The 13,559-nt window shown below is 36.9% G+C and overlaps 1 protein-coding gene across 1 annotated transcript; it reads right to left on the reverse strand.

Annotated features, from left to right (window-relative positions):
• Positions 1–2,623: 2,623 nt before the first annotated feature.
• Positions 2,624–7,985, reverse strand: LOC102796163 (sialic acid-binding Ig-like lectin 14). Its single transcript, XM_087848372.1, has 7 exons — positions 7,953–7,985; positions 7,404–7,506; positions 6,592–7,008; positions 4,898–5,218; positions 4,486–4,764; positions 2,832–2,944; positions 2,624–2,739 (listed from the first exon to the last, which is right to left on the reverse strand). The coding sequence occupies exons 2-7, from the start codon at positions 7,462–7,464 to the stop codon at positions 2,626–2,628; spliced, it is 1,305 nt and encodes a 434-aa protein (XP_087704498.1). The 5' UTR covers positions 7,465–7,506; positions 7,953–7,985; the 3' UTR covers positions 2,624–2,625.
• Between the last annotated feature and the right edge of the window lie 5,574 nt (positions 7,986–13,559).

A 13,559-nucleotide genomic window follows, 5' to 3' on the forward strand; every position in this document is an offset into this window, starting at 1 on the left:
TCCTATAAAATTTAAGTAACATTGTTACTTAAAAAAATACTCAGGGAAGTTCAGTTAACACTAGAAATGTGTTTTGGAGTTTGTACGTGCTTTGTCTCTAGGGGCCACCGTATGTAAACATATATAAATAAAACCACGGTTTATTTTTTTTACATTAATAATACCTTTTGTGCATAATTTTATATTGTTGTTAATAATAAATTAATTAAAGCAACAAAACAACCTGAAGAGCCGGTTGGGAGCCGAAAGAGCCGGCTCTTTTTAGCGAGCCGAGCTGAAAGAGCCAGTTCTCTAAAAAGAGCCGGAAATCCCATCACTACTCTGTTGCAGTGTCTGCTTGTGAGTCTGTCTGTAAGTTCAGTCTGTGTTTCCTGTTTTGTTTTGAAAGTCCGTGTCTCATGTTAGCATGTCTGGTTTTGCTTCCTTTGTCTCGTCAGCCCTGATGCGCCCCAGCTGTTTCCCTCCTGTCTCCCATTCCCAGATTGCTCCTCTGTGTATTTAAGCCCCGTGTTTTCGTTTGTCTGTGTTGCGATTTACCCTCATCTTATACTGTGTGCCTATGTGAGTTTATTTTGTAATTTTCAGTTTTGTTACTTTACTTTTTTCCTCTCTCTCACTGGAGTCTGCTGCTGCAACCAGATGCAACTGTGTTGTACCACCTAGTGAAGGGTCCAGCAACACTGACGCACTGGCGCATGTATCAAGCTCACAGAGCGAAACCTGTATCGGTGTGTGTGTCGCTTTAAGAAAAAGTCACGTGATCGATACAGCTGCTGTATCGCTCATTGCCAACGCTCTAAACTGTGTTTAAAAGGTACCACATCTGCATCTGTCAACGGAATGAGTCGCCACCAAAGAAACAAAAACAAAATTACTCTCGCAAAGAAACAGATAATACATATCTCTCCATAAAAAATGGAGCCCAAAAGAAAAAGAAAAGTTTCTGCTGTGTGGGATCATTTCGATCTTTTAACTGCAAATAAGGTAACTGTTTGTCTGTCTTTGTTTCAGTGTAATCTATCAGAATAGGAAAAACAGCAATGTGACCTGCAGTGTAAAATATTTATTTCATTTTATGCAGGTTAAATGTTGCATCTGTTCTGCAGCGCTTTCTTACACAAACAAAAGCACATCCTCAATGTTTAGGCACTACAGAGCCAAACATGAAAATGAGGAGACAAACACACCGAGAATGAACACAGGTAGGCCTATATAGACATTGAGCAGCATTATCATCATTAATATATGTTTCATTATTTTTGAAATCAAGCATCTAGGAAGACTGTTTTTGACCAGGCAGTCCTGATTTTTTTTTTTTTTTTTATAAAAGACAATCCCTTAGTCTTGTGGAGAGTGTTGGAGAAAAACATTCCAAGATCAGAGGATCCTTTAACGTACCGGGGGGAATAGGAAGACATCTTATCCGAACCTTTTCCACCTGGCTTTACAGTTTTTGTGTACCCCAGCTTCATCTGTGCCCTATGAGCGTGTGTTTTCCAAAGCTGAGGAAATGGTGTCAAAAACGCAATGGAAAAAACATTGGATAAACTTATTTTTCTGAATAGAAATTTATAATAAACTCTGAGTCAAATACATTTAAATGGGTAATGTTACATTCACAATACCTTCATTTTAATTTTCACTTAATGTCATTCTAAATATATTTTAAATATGTCTACAATATTTGCAATGTAAAAAATATAAAATGATTCCATGGAAAGTACAATACCTTACAGTGTATACAAGTATGACTAGGTCATTGAGTCAGTGCCTGTTGTGAGTCTCAAGTAAGTTGCCTGCAATAATATTTAAGGTCCACCAGGTGACAGTATGGAGCAAAACAGCAACACTGTGTCGACTCAGTATCGATACAGTTTGGGGAATGTGCTGAAATGCTTCACAAGGCCTCATCTACCCATCACTAGTACCATCTCTCTCCTTCCTGCTTTCTCTTCCACACTCCTCCTTTTATAGAGAAGGGCCACAAGCTAGACCAATCAACTATTCCCAGTACTCAACTCAAAATAGCTGGCAGCTGGACTAGACTGAAATCTTCACTCCCACATTCGTGTGGCTTATATCTTACACAAACACAAACAAAAGCGTCCAATAATTAAACAGGAAAATATTCCTCACCTAATGTTTCATGGGAGATTCTGTCAGTTATTCCACCATGCCACATTTTACAACAATGGCAAAGAGGAACAGTAGAAAAACTATGCTATAACTGACTGACCCCAGAGAGCTAGTGAACTGATCTGATCCATAAAGAGGTAGAATAGTTGTAGCCTTGTTAGCTACAACCTGCTGAACTTACAAAGATAAAAGAAAAGAACAAAAAAAGCTCAATTTGCAGCTGTAGACAGGTGAACAATTTTATTAAACTCTATGTATAAATTGAAATAGAAAGTGTAATTTGTTACATATAAAACAATCTCATTTATTTACAATGCAATGTAAAAAATTAACAAATATTAAGCTTTAATTTAATAGCTAATTTGAATTAAAATTTGTAATACCATACTATCTGCTTTAATAAAGACAATGAAACTAAATAAATTATATCACCAAAGTATTGACTAAAGGCTGCCATTACAATCACACAGCTATCTGAAACCTGACTTTTCAGTTTATATGGTGTGCAATAACATCATAATCTGATGATACATCTGCTTTTTGCAGTGACATGTAGGTTCTCTCCTCCTGATGTAGGTTCACCTTTTTTCTTGAATTGAATTCCTTTAATAAGAAGAAACAGAAGCCCATTATTGTCTAAAAGTCTTGACTGCATTCAAAGAGTCAAAAAAACACAAAAATACATGTGGAGAAACATACCAGAGGAACCATATGTAGGTTATGCAGAAGGCATTCAAAGTGACAGATACACCAGCAACAATCCAGGGAAGAAGTGTACTGTAAGAACCACAATGTTTCACATGAGCTGCTGTAAGACAGAAGAGAGCACATGCACACACATATTTTATATATGTAAACACACACACACACACACAGACACACTAAAATGCTGTGGGGGTACAGACAGATGACAGATATAAGCTTAGCTTTGTATTTCCCCCCCATGTACTGTCAAATAGTTTCTTTTTTTTAATTTATTTTTTTATTTGAATGTTTCAAGGAGCCACAGCTGAGAGGCTTAACAACCACGTGTCCAGTGAGCTGCTGGTTGCCAACCTCTGCTCTACATGTATACGGTTGTGTACATACTGCACATATTTCTGTCACGTTAACTGATACTTAGTGTGTAGAAAGGTGCTGAGAATGTTTAAAGCTTCACTCAAATTTTTGTTTTGGATGTTTGTTTGTTTTTGTTTTTGAAAGTACACATGATTTTGCAGCGTGTGATACAATTACCATTGTTCAGAATGTGAGACTTTTCTGCTGCTGCAGTTTAACAGAGATGCATATAATGTTAAAAAATTAGAAATGCACTATTTTGTTGTTTGATACAATATTTTCCTTTGCTGGAATGATGTTCTGTGGCATACTACTAGAAATAAATGAGCTCTAGTGGCAGAAATAAATGCTCTGGATAGTTTTTTGTTATTAATTTCAATATAATTTGGTATTTTATTTCATTTATTGCAACTGTATTATCTACTGTACTTGTATTTACATAACGTATAAGTAAACCATTAAGTGATATCTCAACCATTTGGTAGAGATCAATATTAAAAAACTATAAGGTCTATAGGAAACAAAAAAAGATTGTGGTAATTAGTCATCCAAGTCTATAAGTATCCAAACAAACAAACAAAAATCCATATCCAAAGTCTCATCAGAATTTCTGGAGGTCTTTTTTTTCATGGAGAAATTTCAGGTTTTATAGAATATGTTTACAAATATATGTAAAAATCTATCTTCAGAGAAAACCTAATAATAATTATTAAAGTTAATGTTGTACCTGTAGCAACTTTTGACCAAACAGCGCACGATTACTGAAAAAAGTACCCCAGTCAAAAAGGCAATGAAGACTTTCAGGAATCCTAAAATAAAACTAGATAATTGCTCTGCACTTAAAGGAAATGATATGGAAAGGAAAAAGTGTTGTTGTTTATGTTGTTTTAAATTATGTGTAGCACATGCAAACCAGAGATCATATTAAAAATCCAGTACTGAAATTAGATTCTCTCTTTCTTCTACATGCCCAGTGTTGCTAAGAAATCCAACAGTGCTGTTGCCATGGTTTTTTACAGTGAGACTGACAGTGCTGTTGACTGTGTGGTTTGAAACAATAGTAATGAGAGTATACTGAGTGTGGTTTTCTAGGAGCAGCCATTTGATGTTAGGTAAAGGAAACCCTTCACTGATACACACACAGGTCAAAACCTCTGACTGAAGCACACATACAGAGCCATCCTGTATCTTTGTATGCCCTATAAACATGTAACCAGAATCATGAAGCAAGGTAAGGTCATTTTCATGCAAATATGAACTTCAGATTCAATATTCATATCATCCACTTACATGTCAGAGTCACATTGACATAGGAAGTCAGTGTTTTGTCCAGATGTTTTGCCATACAGATGTACTGCCCAGAATTTTCTGCTGTCACATTCGGACTGACAAGTGTAGCAGATCCAGTATCATAGTGCAGGTCAGTGTTTTCAGTCTGAAGGTTTGTGTTGGGAGGAACTTTTTTCCACCCAATATGAGCTGGCGGGAAACTTTCAACACTGCAGGTCAGATTCAGAACATTTCCCTCCCTCACACTTGTCACCCCAATGACTTCAACGTCCTTCATATCTGTGAGACAAAAAATATAAAGTACATAATCATGTACTTTCCTTAACTTCTGACTTTCTTGCAAAGCTTGCATGGAGCTGTAAACTTCAGTAGATTTAAAAAACAAAAACAATGAGACTGTAAAAGAACTCACAGTTTACTTTCAAAGTTGAAGCCTCTTCTGTAGTTGTTTCACCTGTGAAGTGGATTTTACAGGTAACAGTGGTGTTGTGTTGTTCAGCTGAAGGATTAAAGGTTAAAGTTGAGATGTGTCTCTGTGTTGCATCAGTCAGATTCTCAGTCTTGAAATCCACGCTGTTTCCTGTAATGTAAGATTCAGACCCTCCTGCTCCTCTCCATGTCCAGGTGATTTCAGGAACAGATCCAGAGCAGAGACCAGGAGCAGTGCAGGTCAGTGTGGCCTGCTGTCCCTCAGTCAGTGTGGGAATCATTACTCTGGGCTTCTGATTAAGAACTGGTGGAAATAAACTGAATTAATGAAACCAAATTAACTACCTGAGGTTAATCTATCACAGTGGTTCCCAAACTTTTTCCGCTGGGCCCCCCTTTGTTTTACAAGAAAAATGTTCGCACCCATATTTTGCTCAATTGTGGTTTATTTCACACCTCAAACATTTAGTAAACAATTAAGCAAATACAAGTAATCTGCAGGTAGTAAGGAAATAAACTACTAACTCTTTTACGCTACGTCCGCACCTACACGGGTATTTTTGAAAATGCAGCTGTTTCGTCCACACGTAAACGGCGTTTGGAATCACCGAAAACTGAGATTTTTTAAAACTCATTTTTTGCGTTTACGTGTGGACGAGTAATACAGAGTTCGTCACTCACCGTCAAATGCGCCTTTTTTCACGTCAGCTGTGCGCCACGTTATTGTTTACATAAGATGAATTGCAGACTGGCAGATAGTCAGATTAACAGTATTTTGTCTCTATCTTTAGGTTTTACACGCTTGCATACACACATGCAGTTACTGTCCCTCTATTTAGAAAGGCAGAAGCTCACGGTGTGATTATTTTACATGTAGTTGTTTTTTTTCCTGTGTAATAATATTCAACATTGCTATCAATACATTTTTCAAAAAATGTCTCTATGTGCAAAATGGGTTTAAAAACATAAACAGCTGTAGGATCCTGTTCGTCCGTGATTTGAACCGGGGAACAAATCGTGGCAGGATCAGCCTGATGTTATTTGTATCCCACTGTAGCTTTACTGTATAAAAAGCTAACATCTCCAAAATGTCAGGAGTAGTTAGTCATCACAAGAAGTGTTTGTGAACTAAAAATCAAGAATGTGGGATACTGTTTGTCCATGATTTGAACAGCCCAGCGATGCTCCAGACGAAGGGAAAACCAGTTTTGCAGGGGAGACCTACCTTGGCCCTTCTTCACCATATTTTCTAGTCTTTGGCTTAGAATGAAGTTGGTTTGGAAACATATTCAGCTATGCTTCATCTCCTGCTTTGCGTTTGTGTATGCGCGCCGTGCTAGCAGTGTCCAAGCGTTGTTTTGTTTTTTTTCCCCTTTTCATGCCAAGCCCCCCCTGCAATGGCTCTGTGCCCCTCCTAGGGGGCGGGCCCCACACTTTGGGAAGGTCTGATCTATCACATTAATCTGGGATTAAATATTAAAATATTAAATGAAAATGGTTAATAGGAAGCACAGGTTTTTTCAGGAACTTCTGCATTTCCTACCAGCTACCATAGAGGTCAAGAATTCCCCAAAAGAATGAATACTTCATTAAGACCATAAAATACAAAATATGCTATTGTAAATGACTGAATGTTTTTCTTTTCTACACGATTGTCCTTGGAATAGATTTTCATACCTTTAACTGAAACATTTACTCTTGGAATGAATGTGAATCGATCTTGTCGTCCATTCAGTTCACCAGTAACTCCAAGCCGATATGATCCAGAATCAGACTCTTTCAGATCATTAATGATGATGCTGCAGTTGTTCTGACTCACATCAGGCTCCAAGCGTGAGACTCGTCCTTCAAACCCAGACTGAGCTTTTTTGTCTGTGTTTTTGTTGCTGTGAAATATTATGTCAGCATCACTGCAAAATTTTTGAGATGCTTCACATTTGTACCAAACTATATGTTTGGGTGTAAAGCCATCAGCAGTAGTGAAAGAACACGGGATCACAACACAGAGTCCAGCTTCTGCTGTTAGTTCCCGCCTAGTGAGATTAATACAGTATCCTTCGTCGTAACAGTGTTGTTGTGCCCAGGCTGAGGCACCTGTTAATGCAAAGGGAAAGATAAATATAGTGATAAAGAATATTTAGTTTACAACAATAAACATGATGTCTAATTAAAGATATTGAACTTTTATCTTTTACACGGGCTGCTTGTTTGTGCTGTACTCCACAACTACTATAATGTTCTCATGTCACAGCTTATTATATCCAGGCTATGGAACCTCCCTGGATGTGCATCAACAATATCTCGGAGCACGTTTAACAAAACATTAGCCAACAGATGATAGTAAAGGCACAAATTTATGATGAACTGTGGGTAATAAAAAATTCTTATAATCTGGATACATTTCAGAAAAAGAGTGTTACATGCAAATATTTTAAAAAGTCAAATACAAATAAATATAGCAGAATTACAGTAAAGGAGAAGATACAAACCCGTGTCAGCAATGTTTCCTTTTACAGAGACAAACAGAGCCGACCAGATGAGAACAAACATTTTCGATGCTCGAGACGTTCAGTCTCTCCCTCCACAGAATAACTTATCCAGCAGATGAAGCAAACATGCAGAAATCAAAACAAAGAAAGAAAAAGTCAACAATTCAAATCACAGCTCAATAAAAGATGTTGCGTGCTTAGCTTTGAGACAAAACGATGTGTCCTTTACAAACTGTGACACATATATACCAATACTCCAGCATTCTTTATGAAAAAGACCTTTGTGACATCTGTTTCCAAATATTGTTTAAAAAATAAAAATTATCCTCACAGTGCAGCAATAGCACCAATACAATAATATAACACAATAATAATCACTTGTAATAATAAATAAATCTATATTAACTGCCAAATAAGAGGACAGAATTGGGTCAATCATACGATTTAATTAATAAATAATGGTCTTATTCACCAGCGCTTCTACATATGTGAAAAAGTCTTTACATTTCTTTTTTTAAAAAGATAAAAAGACTTTAAACCTTATTTTACCTGCTTTGCTTTGTTCTTCAAGCTTCTCTTCTCACTGATGTCTGCTGACTAAAGTTTTTCATCGTCGCCTCTCTTCTCTTTTTCTTCCTCATTCTTGCAACAAGGAAGTCTGTCAGTAAACCACTCAACTTTAAAGACTCACATTCTTGTTCCTCTGGTATAATTATAAAATGTTCATTGTTTATTAAATAATTTACCTTTTTTTTTAAACCCACTGTGTTATCTTGAGATTTGATATTCCAGTAATGATGCTCAAACAAGTTTTATATATTCATATAGCATCAAGTCATCATCATTCACCTCAAGGCACTTTACACCCTCAATATGCGTAATAAGAATATGCTTCAGCCGATACCTTTTGATTAGCCTTGTCTTTTTCTTTCGTGCTTTGTGGTAGATCTTTATTCTATATTCACGGAGATATTTGAATGCAAATCAATAAATCAATATTCAATTCAATATTAGAGTAAAAAAAAGACTTGTATAGGACATAGCTTATTTTTATATTACCTCAGCTTTATACAACCCATACAGCGTGATTATATTGCTATCAAAGTACTTTCTTATTTACTCAGTGTAAAAGTTTAAATGATTGAATTAAAACATTGAATGCATTTAAGAGCTTAAGAATATTCACTTCTGCATATTTCATGTCCACATGTGCAGAAGTGTTGCAGCCTCTCTGCAAATGCCAAATATAATAAAAGGCGATAAACCACAATTAGCTTTGAGCTAAAGTTAAAATAAAAGGACGATGTGTGTTTAAAACACTGATCATTCTGTTGGAAGCAGAAAAATGTTTTCCTGTTAAGATTTAAGTTTATATTTTATATGTAATATTTAATATAATCATTAAAATTTGTTTTTTTTTACAATGATACAGAATTTCTCTGCTTTCAAATGACACTTCCTCTTTCTTATGAACCTCTACTGTACTCTGTCTTGTGATCAGTGTCAAGTAGTTTTCTCACATTGCTCAACTGCAGGTCAGAAGCTTATACTTAAATGTAAACATTTTATACCAACTCTTTCAGGTACACTTATTAATACTTCTTAATACTGTATGAAAATGTTTCCCGGGTCTCACGAACAGCCTTGTTCTGAGCTCAAATAAATGGAGGAGGCTGCACCAAATATGCTGATCACTGAGATAAAAGGGAGCTGATAAATTACATAATTACCATTAATTAATTTACATAGGCATGGTGTCACAGCTGGAAAAGCCAGAACCCGAGATGGAGCCAAATGCAGATTCAGACCATGACTCAAATTGACGTGAATAAAGTTATTTACAAGAACAAATGTAACAGTGATTAACAATAACATGGATAGGGCTATATAGAAGTACGTGGTTATGTGCAAAATAATGAACATGAACTAGAGCCAAAAATCAGGTAGAGCTAGATTCTGTGAACGTGAGCTAAGCGCTATATACAATACACATTGACTATGAACATAACTTAGGGACAGATAACCATGAACATGATGTAAAGGGGTCTCCAAATCTAGAGCTTGGAGCCAGAGAGGATATTGGATATGATGAGGGAACAGGGGTAAGTGAGCTGGAAAACAAACCCACAGAGGGAGAGCAAAATGAGAGGGGGTTGATGTGACTGATCCAAACAGGTAACATTTAACATCTTACTTGTTGGCAGGTGGAGGTACATGAAAGGAGGGAGCTAGACTGTGGAGGTCTGGGTGAGTTAGTGAACAAGCTGTACCTGTAGCTGGGATGGTAATAGGTAAGAACTAACACTGGTTAGCTGACAATCAGGTGAAGAGTAGTTGTGTGAAGAGTAGTTTCTCCAGAGGAGAGTCAAGGTCAGATTCCGCCCAGAGAAGGAGACACATAGCACTGTGAAGGACACATTGCCACTAGTTATGGGATTTCCGTCTCTTTTTAGAGAACCGGCTCTTTCGGCTCGACTCACTAAAAAGATCAGGCTCTTTCGGCTCCCAACCGGCTCTTCAGGTTGTTTGGTTGCTTTAATTAATTTTTTATTAACAACAATATAAAATTATGCACAGAAATGGGCTTCGTCCAAAGGGTGGCTACCCTCTCCCTTAGAGATAGGGTGAGAAGTACGGCCATCCGGAAGGGGCTCACAGTAGAGTAGGTGGTTCAGGCATCTAACAAAGATGCTTCCTGGGTGAGGTGTTCCACTGGGAGGAGGCCCCGGGGCAGACCCAGGCCATCGTTTGAAAACAATGTGCCCGGAGTTTGCTGTTCTCATTGCCTCAGATATTTGAAGTTTACACAGCTACATTCTCGCCTGAAAATATGTTAAAAGTTTATTTTGCGACCCAGAAAGAGTGATAAGAGTAATATTAAAACTAAGTAGCTGCAGTAGTAGCAGCCATTGTTGGAAACTGGAATTGGCTGGGCCAATCTTGGATATGGTTTTTCAATTTTGTTGTCCAGGTGGAAAATTGGGGTAAATTGGGGAGAATCGTGGCTCTGGAAGATGTTTGGGAGGGGCACTGAAATTCGGGATTATCCCGGAAAAATCTGGAGGGTTGGCACGTATGGCCTAGCATAGCCTGTAATGTTATTATGACGGACACATTTTATGAGTGAACTTGACTTTAAGTGACTTACAGGTTTCTTCCAGGTTCTTCCTTTTTGCTGCCATCGTCCTCTCCTCCTTGCGGGTCCTCGCAGCGCAGGCTTGCCACTACTAAAACTAAACAGAGCCCCCCAAAAGGCACAGCCAATCACATTGGCCATATTTGTCACATGAGGTAGGACTCCAGTAGAGAACGTAATTTAACTCTTTCTGCACCGTTAGGTGAATAAAATTTTGACAGATCGTTTTTTTTCTTTCAATCGGTTTTGTTTTTCTTTACTATAAGTTATCAAATTATTGGTGGGGACAATTCAATAATCACAGGATATTGGTGGGGACATGTCCCTTCCGTGCATGCCAAATCTACGCCCTTGGTTATAACTACGTTTAGACCACACAATCTGAGATGGAGGAAAACTTTTAACAGAGCAGGTCAGATTCAGAGTCTCACCCTTCCTCAGACTTATAATGCCAGTGAGCTTTATATCTATGAGCAGACCTATGAGAGAAAAAAGGGACAAACTGACAATCACATAACTTCCATAACTTTCTCATTTTTTCATCAAGATAGAAAAAAAATATTAAATAGTAAAAGCAGTCACAGTTCACATACATTTTTTCTTCATTTGTTTCACAAGTTAAGCTAATTTTACAGGTGGTACTGGGTTATGGTATTATGATGACCGTTAACTGAGCTGTGTATTTGTGTTTATCAACCACATAAATTTGGGTACGTTGCACAAAAAATGAGGAAATTTGTGTTTGGTTGATGTTTTCTTTGTTGTAACAATCCTTGGCAGTAAATCTTATAAACAGGCTTTCTGACTATATTTCCCCAAACATTTGTAGGCTAAGCAGCAGAGTTGAGTGTATAGATTGCGTCTATGAATAACTTGCCAAATCTTCTCTACCAAGGCCAAACAACTTATTCTGACTCAAAAATCAGCACAGAAACCTCTGACCAGCTGTGAAGTTAGTTCATGGGTGATGATATGTGCCATGGCTCTGGATCCTTTTGATCCAGATTTTTGAGTTTCATGTGTTTTAGTGATATTTTGTATAATGGTTTAGGTTTTAGGTTATTAATTAGTTTAAAGTTAGTCCGTTTTGAGTTTCTTCTATTCCTTGTTTAGTTTCTTGTTTATTATGTGTCCTTGTGTCTCTGTCCTCTGCTTCACTCTCAGTGTGTCCGTGTTGATGCATGTTTGTGTGGGTATCCTTGCGTCTTGTTATAGAGTGTCTCTGCTTTCAACTAACACTTCCTCCACAACAATGGCAAAGAGGAACAGTAGAAAAACTGTGCTATAACTGACTGACCCCAGAGAGCTAGTGAACTGATCTGAACGATAAAGAGGTAGAATAGTTGTAGCCTTGTTAGCTACAACCTGCTGAACTTACAAAGATAAAAGAAAAGAACAAAAAAAGCTCAATTTGCAGCTGTAGACAGGTGAACAATTTTATTAAACTCTATGTATAAATTGAAATAGAAAGTGTAATTTGTTACATATAAAACAATCTCATTTATTTACAATGCAATGTAAAAAATTAACAAATATTAAGCTTTAATTTAATAGCTAATTTAAATTAAAATTTCTAATACCAGAGTATCTGCTTTAATAAAGACAATGAAACTGAATTAATTAAATCACCAAAGTATTGACAACAGGCTGCAATTACAATCACACAGCTATCTGAAACCTGACTTTTTAGTTTATATGGTGTGCAATAACATCATAATCTGATGATACATCTGCTTTTTGCAGTGACATGTAGGTTCTCTCCTCCTGATGTAGGTTCACCTTTTTTCTTGAATTCCTTTAATAAGAAGAAACAGAAGCCAATTATTGTCTAAAACTCTTGACTGTATTCAAAGAGTCAAAAAAACATAAAAATACATGTGGAGAAACATACCAAAGGAACCATATGTAGGTTATGCAGAAGGCATTCAAAGTGACAGATACACCGGCAACAATCCAGGGAAGAAGTGTACTGTAAGAACCACAAAGTTTCACACGAGCTGCTGTAAGACAGAAGAGAGCACATGCACACACATATTTTATGTATCTTATATATGTACACACACACACACACACGTGGGGGCTAAAATGCTTTGGGGGCACAGACAGATCACAGATGTAACTTTAGCTTTTTTTGTAATTTTAGCGCTTCCAGGAGCCACAGCTGAGAGGCTAAACAGCCACATGTGTCCAGTGAGCTGCTGGTTGCTCTACATGTATACAGTTGTGAACATACTGCACATATTTCGTCACGTTGACTGATACAACAGTCTGTAGAATGTCGTTCAGAAATGCTGATTCAGAAATGCTGATTCAGAAATGCTGATTCAGAAATGTTTATTGTAAATATTTCCTTTGTTTGGGCTATTTTTTGTTTTTTTGTTTTTTTGATTTTGAAAGTATTTTTGGTAAAAATCGATATTAAAAACTATAAATTCTATTGGAAAAAAAATTGTGGTTATTATTCACCCAAGTCAACAAGAAAATATTCAAATTTATCTACGGAGAAAACCTGATAATAATTACTAAAGTTAATGCTGCACCTATAGCAATTCCTGACCAATGATGACTGTGATGATGACTTTTAATGACTTTAAGGAATTCCAGCCTAAAACTAGACAGGTGCTCTGCACTCGAGGGAAATAAAATGGAAAGGAAAAATAAAAAAGTTAATATCTGTGGTTTCTGAATTATAAGTAGTACATGCAAATACAGAGGTTGTGTTAAAAATACAGGACTAAAAAATCTGAAAATGTTAAAGTGGAAAGTGTTTAGATGAAAAGCACAAACCATGTTTTTTAGACAGGTTTTTATGGACTAGCAGGTTTTCTCTTTCTTCTCCATTTGCATTGTTGCTAACACATTTAACAGCGCTGTTGCCATGTTTTTTTTTACAGTTACACTGATACTGATACTGTTGTCTGTGTGATTTAATACATTGGTAATGACAGAGTACTCAGTGTGGTGATTTAACAGAGGCCATTTGATGTTAGGTAAAGGAAAGCCTTCACTGATGCACACAC

The sequence above is a fragment of the Neolamprologus brichardi genome, chromosome 11 (genome assembly GCF_056152115.1).
Source record: "Neolamprologus brichardi isolate AB-2024 chromosome 11, ASM5615211v1, whole genome shotgun sequence".
In the NCBI taxonomy this organism is placed as follows: domain Eukaryota; kingdom Metazoa; phylum Chordata; class Actinopteri; order Cichliformes; family Cichlidae; genus Neolamprologus; species Neolamprologus brichardi.

Excerpts from the sequence above, each read along its gene's own strand:
- LOC102796163 (XM_087848372.1), bottom strand. The coding sequence starts at position 7,464 with ATGTTTGTTCTCATCTGGTCGGCTCTGTTTGTCTCTGTAAAAGGAAAC. Across the intron at positions 7,009-7,403 it reads AGGAAACATTGCTGACACGG|GTGCCTCAGCCTGGGCACAA; the intron begins GTTTGTATCTTC and ends TTGCATTAACAG. Across the intron at positions 4,765-4,897 it reads TTCAACTTTGAAAGTAAACT|ATATGAAGGACGTTGAAGTC; the intron begins GTGAGTTCTTTT and ends TTTGTCTCACAG.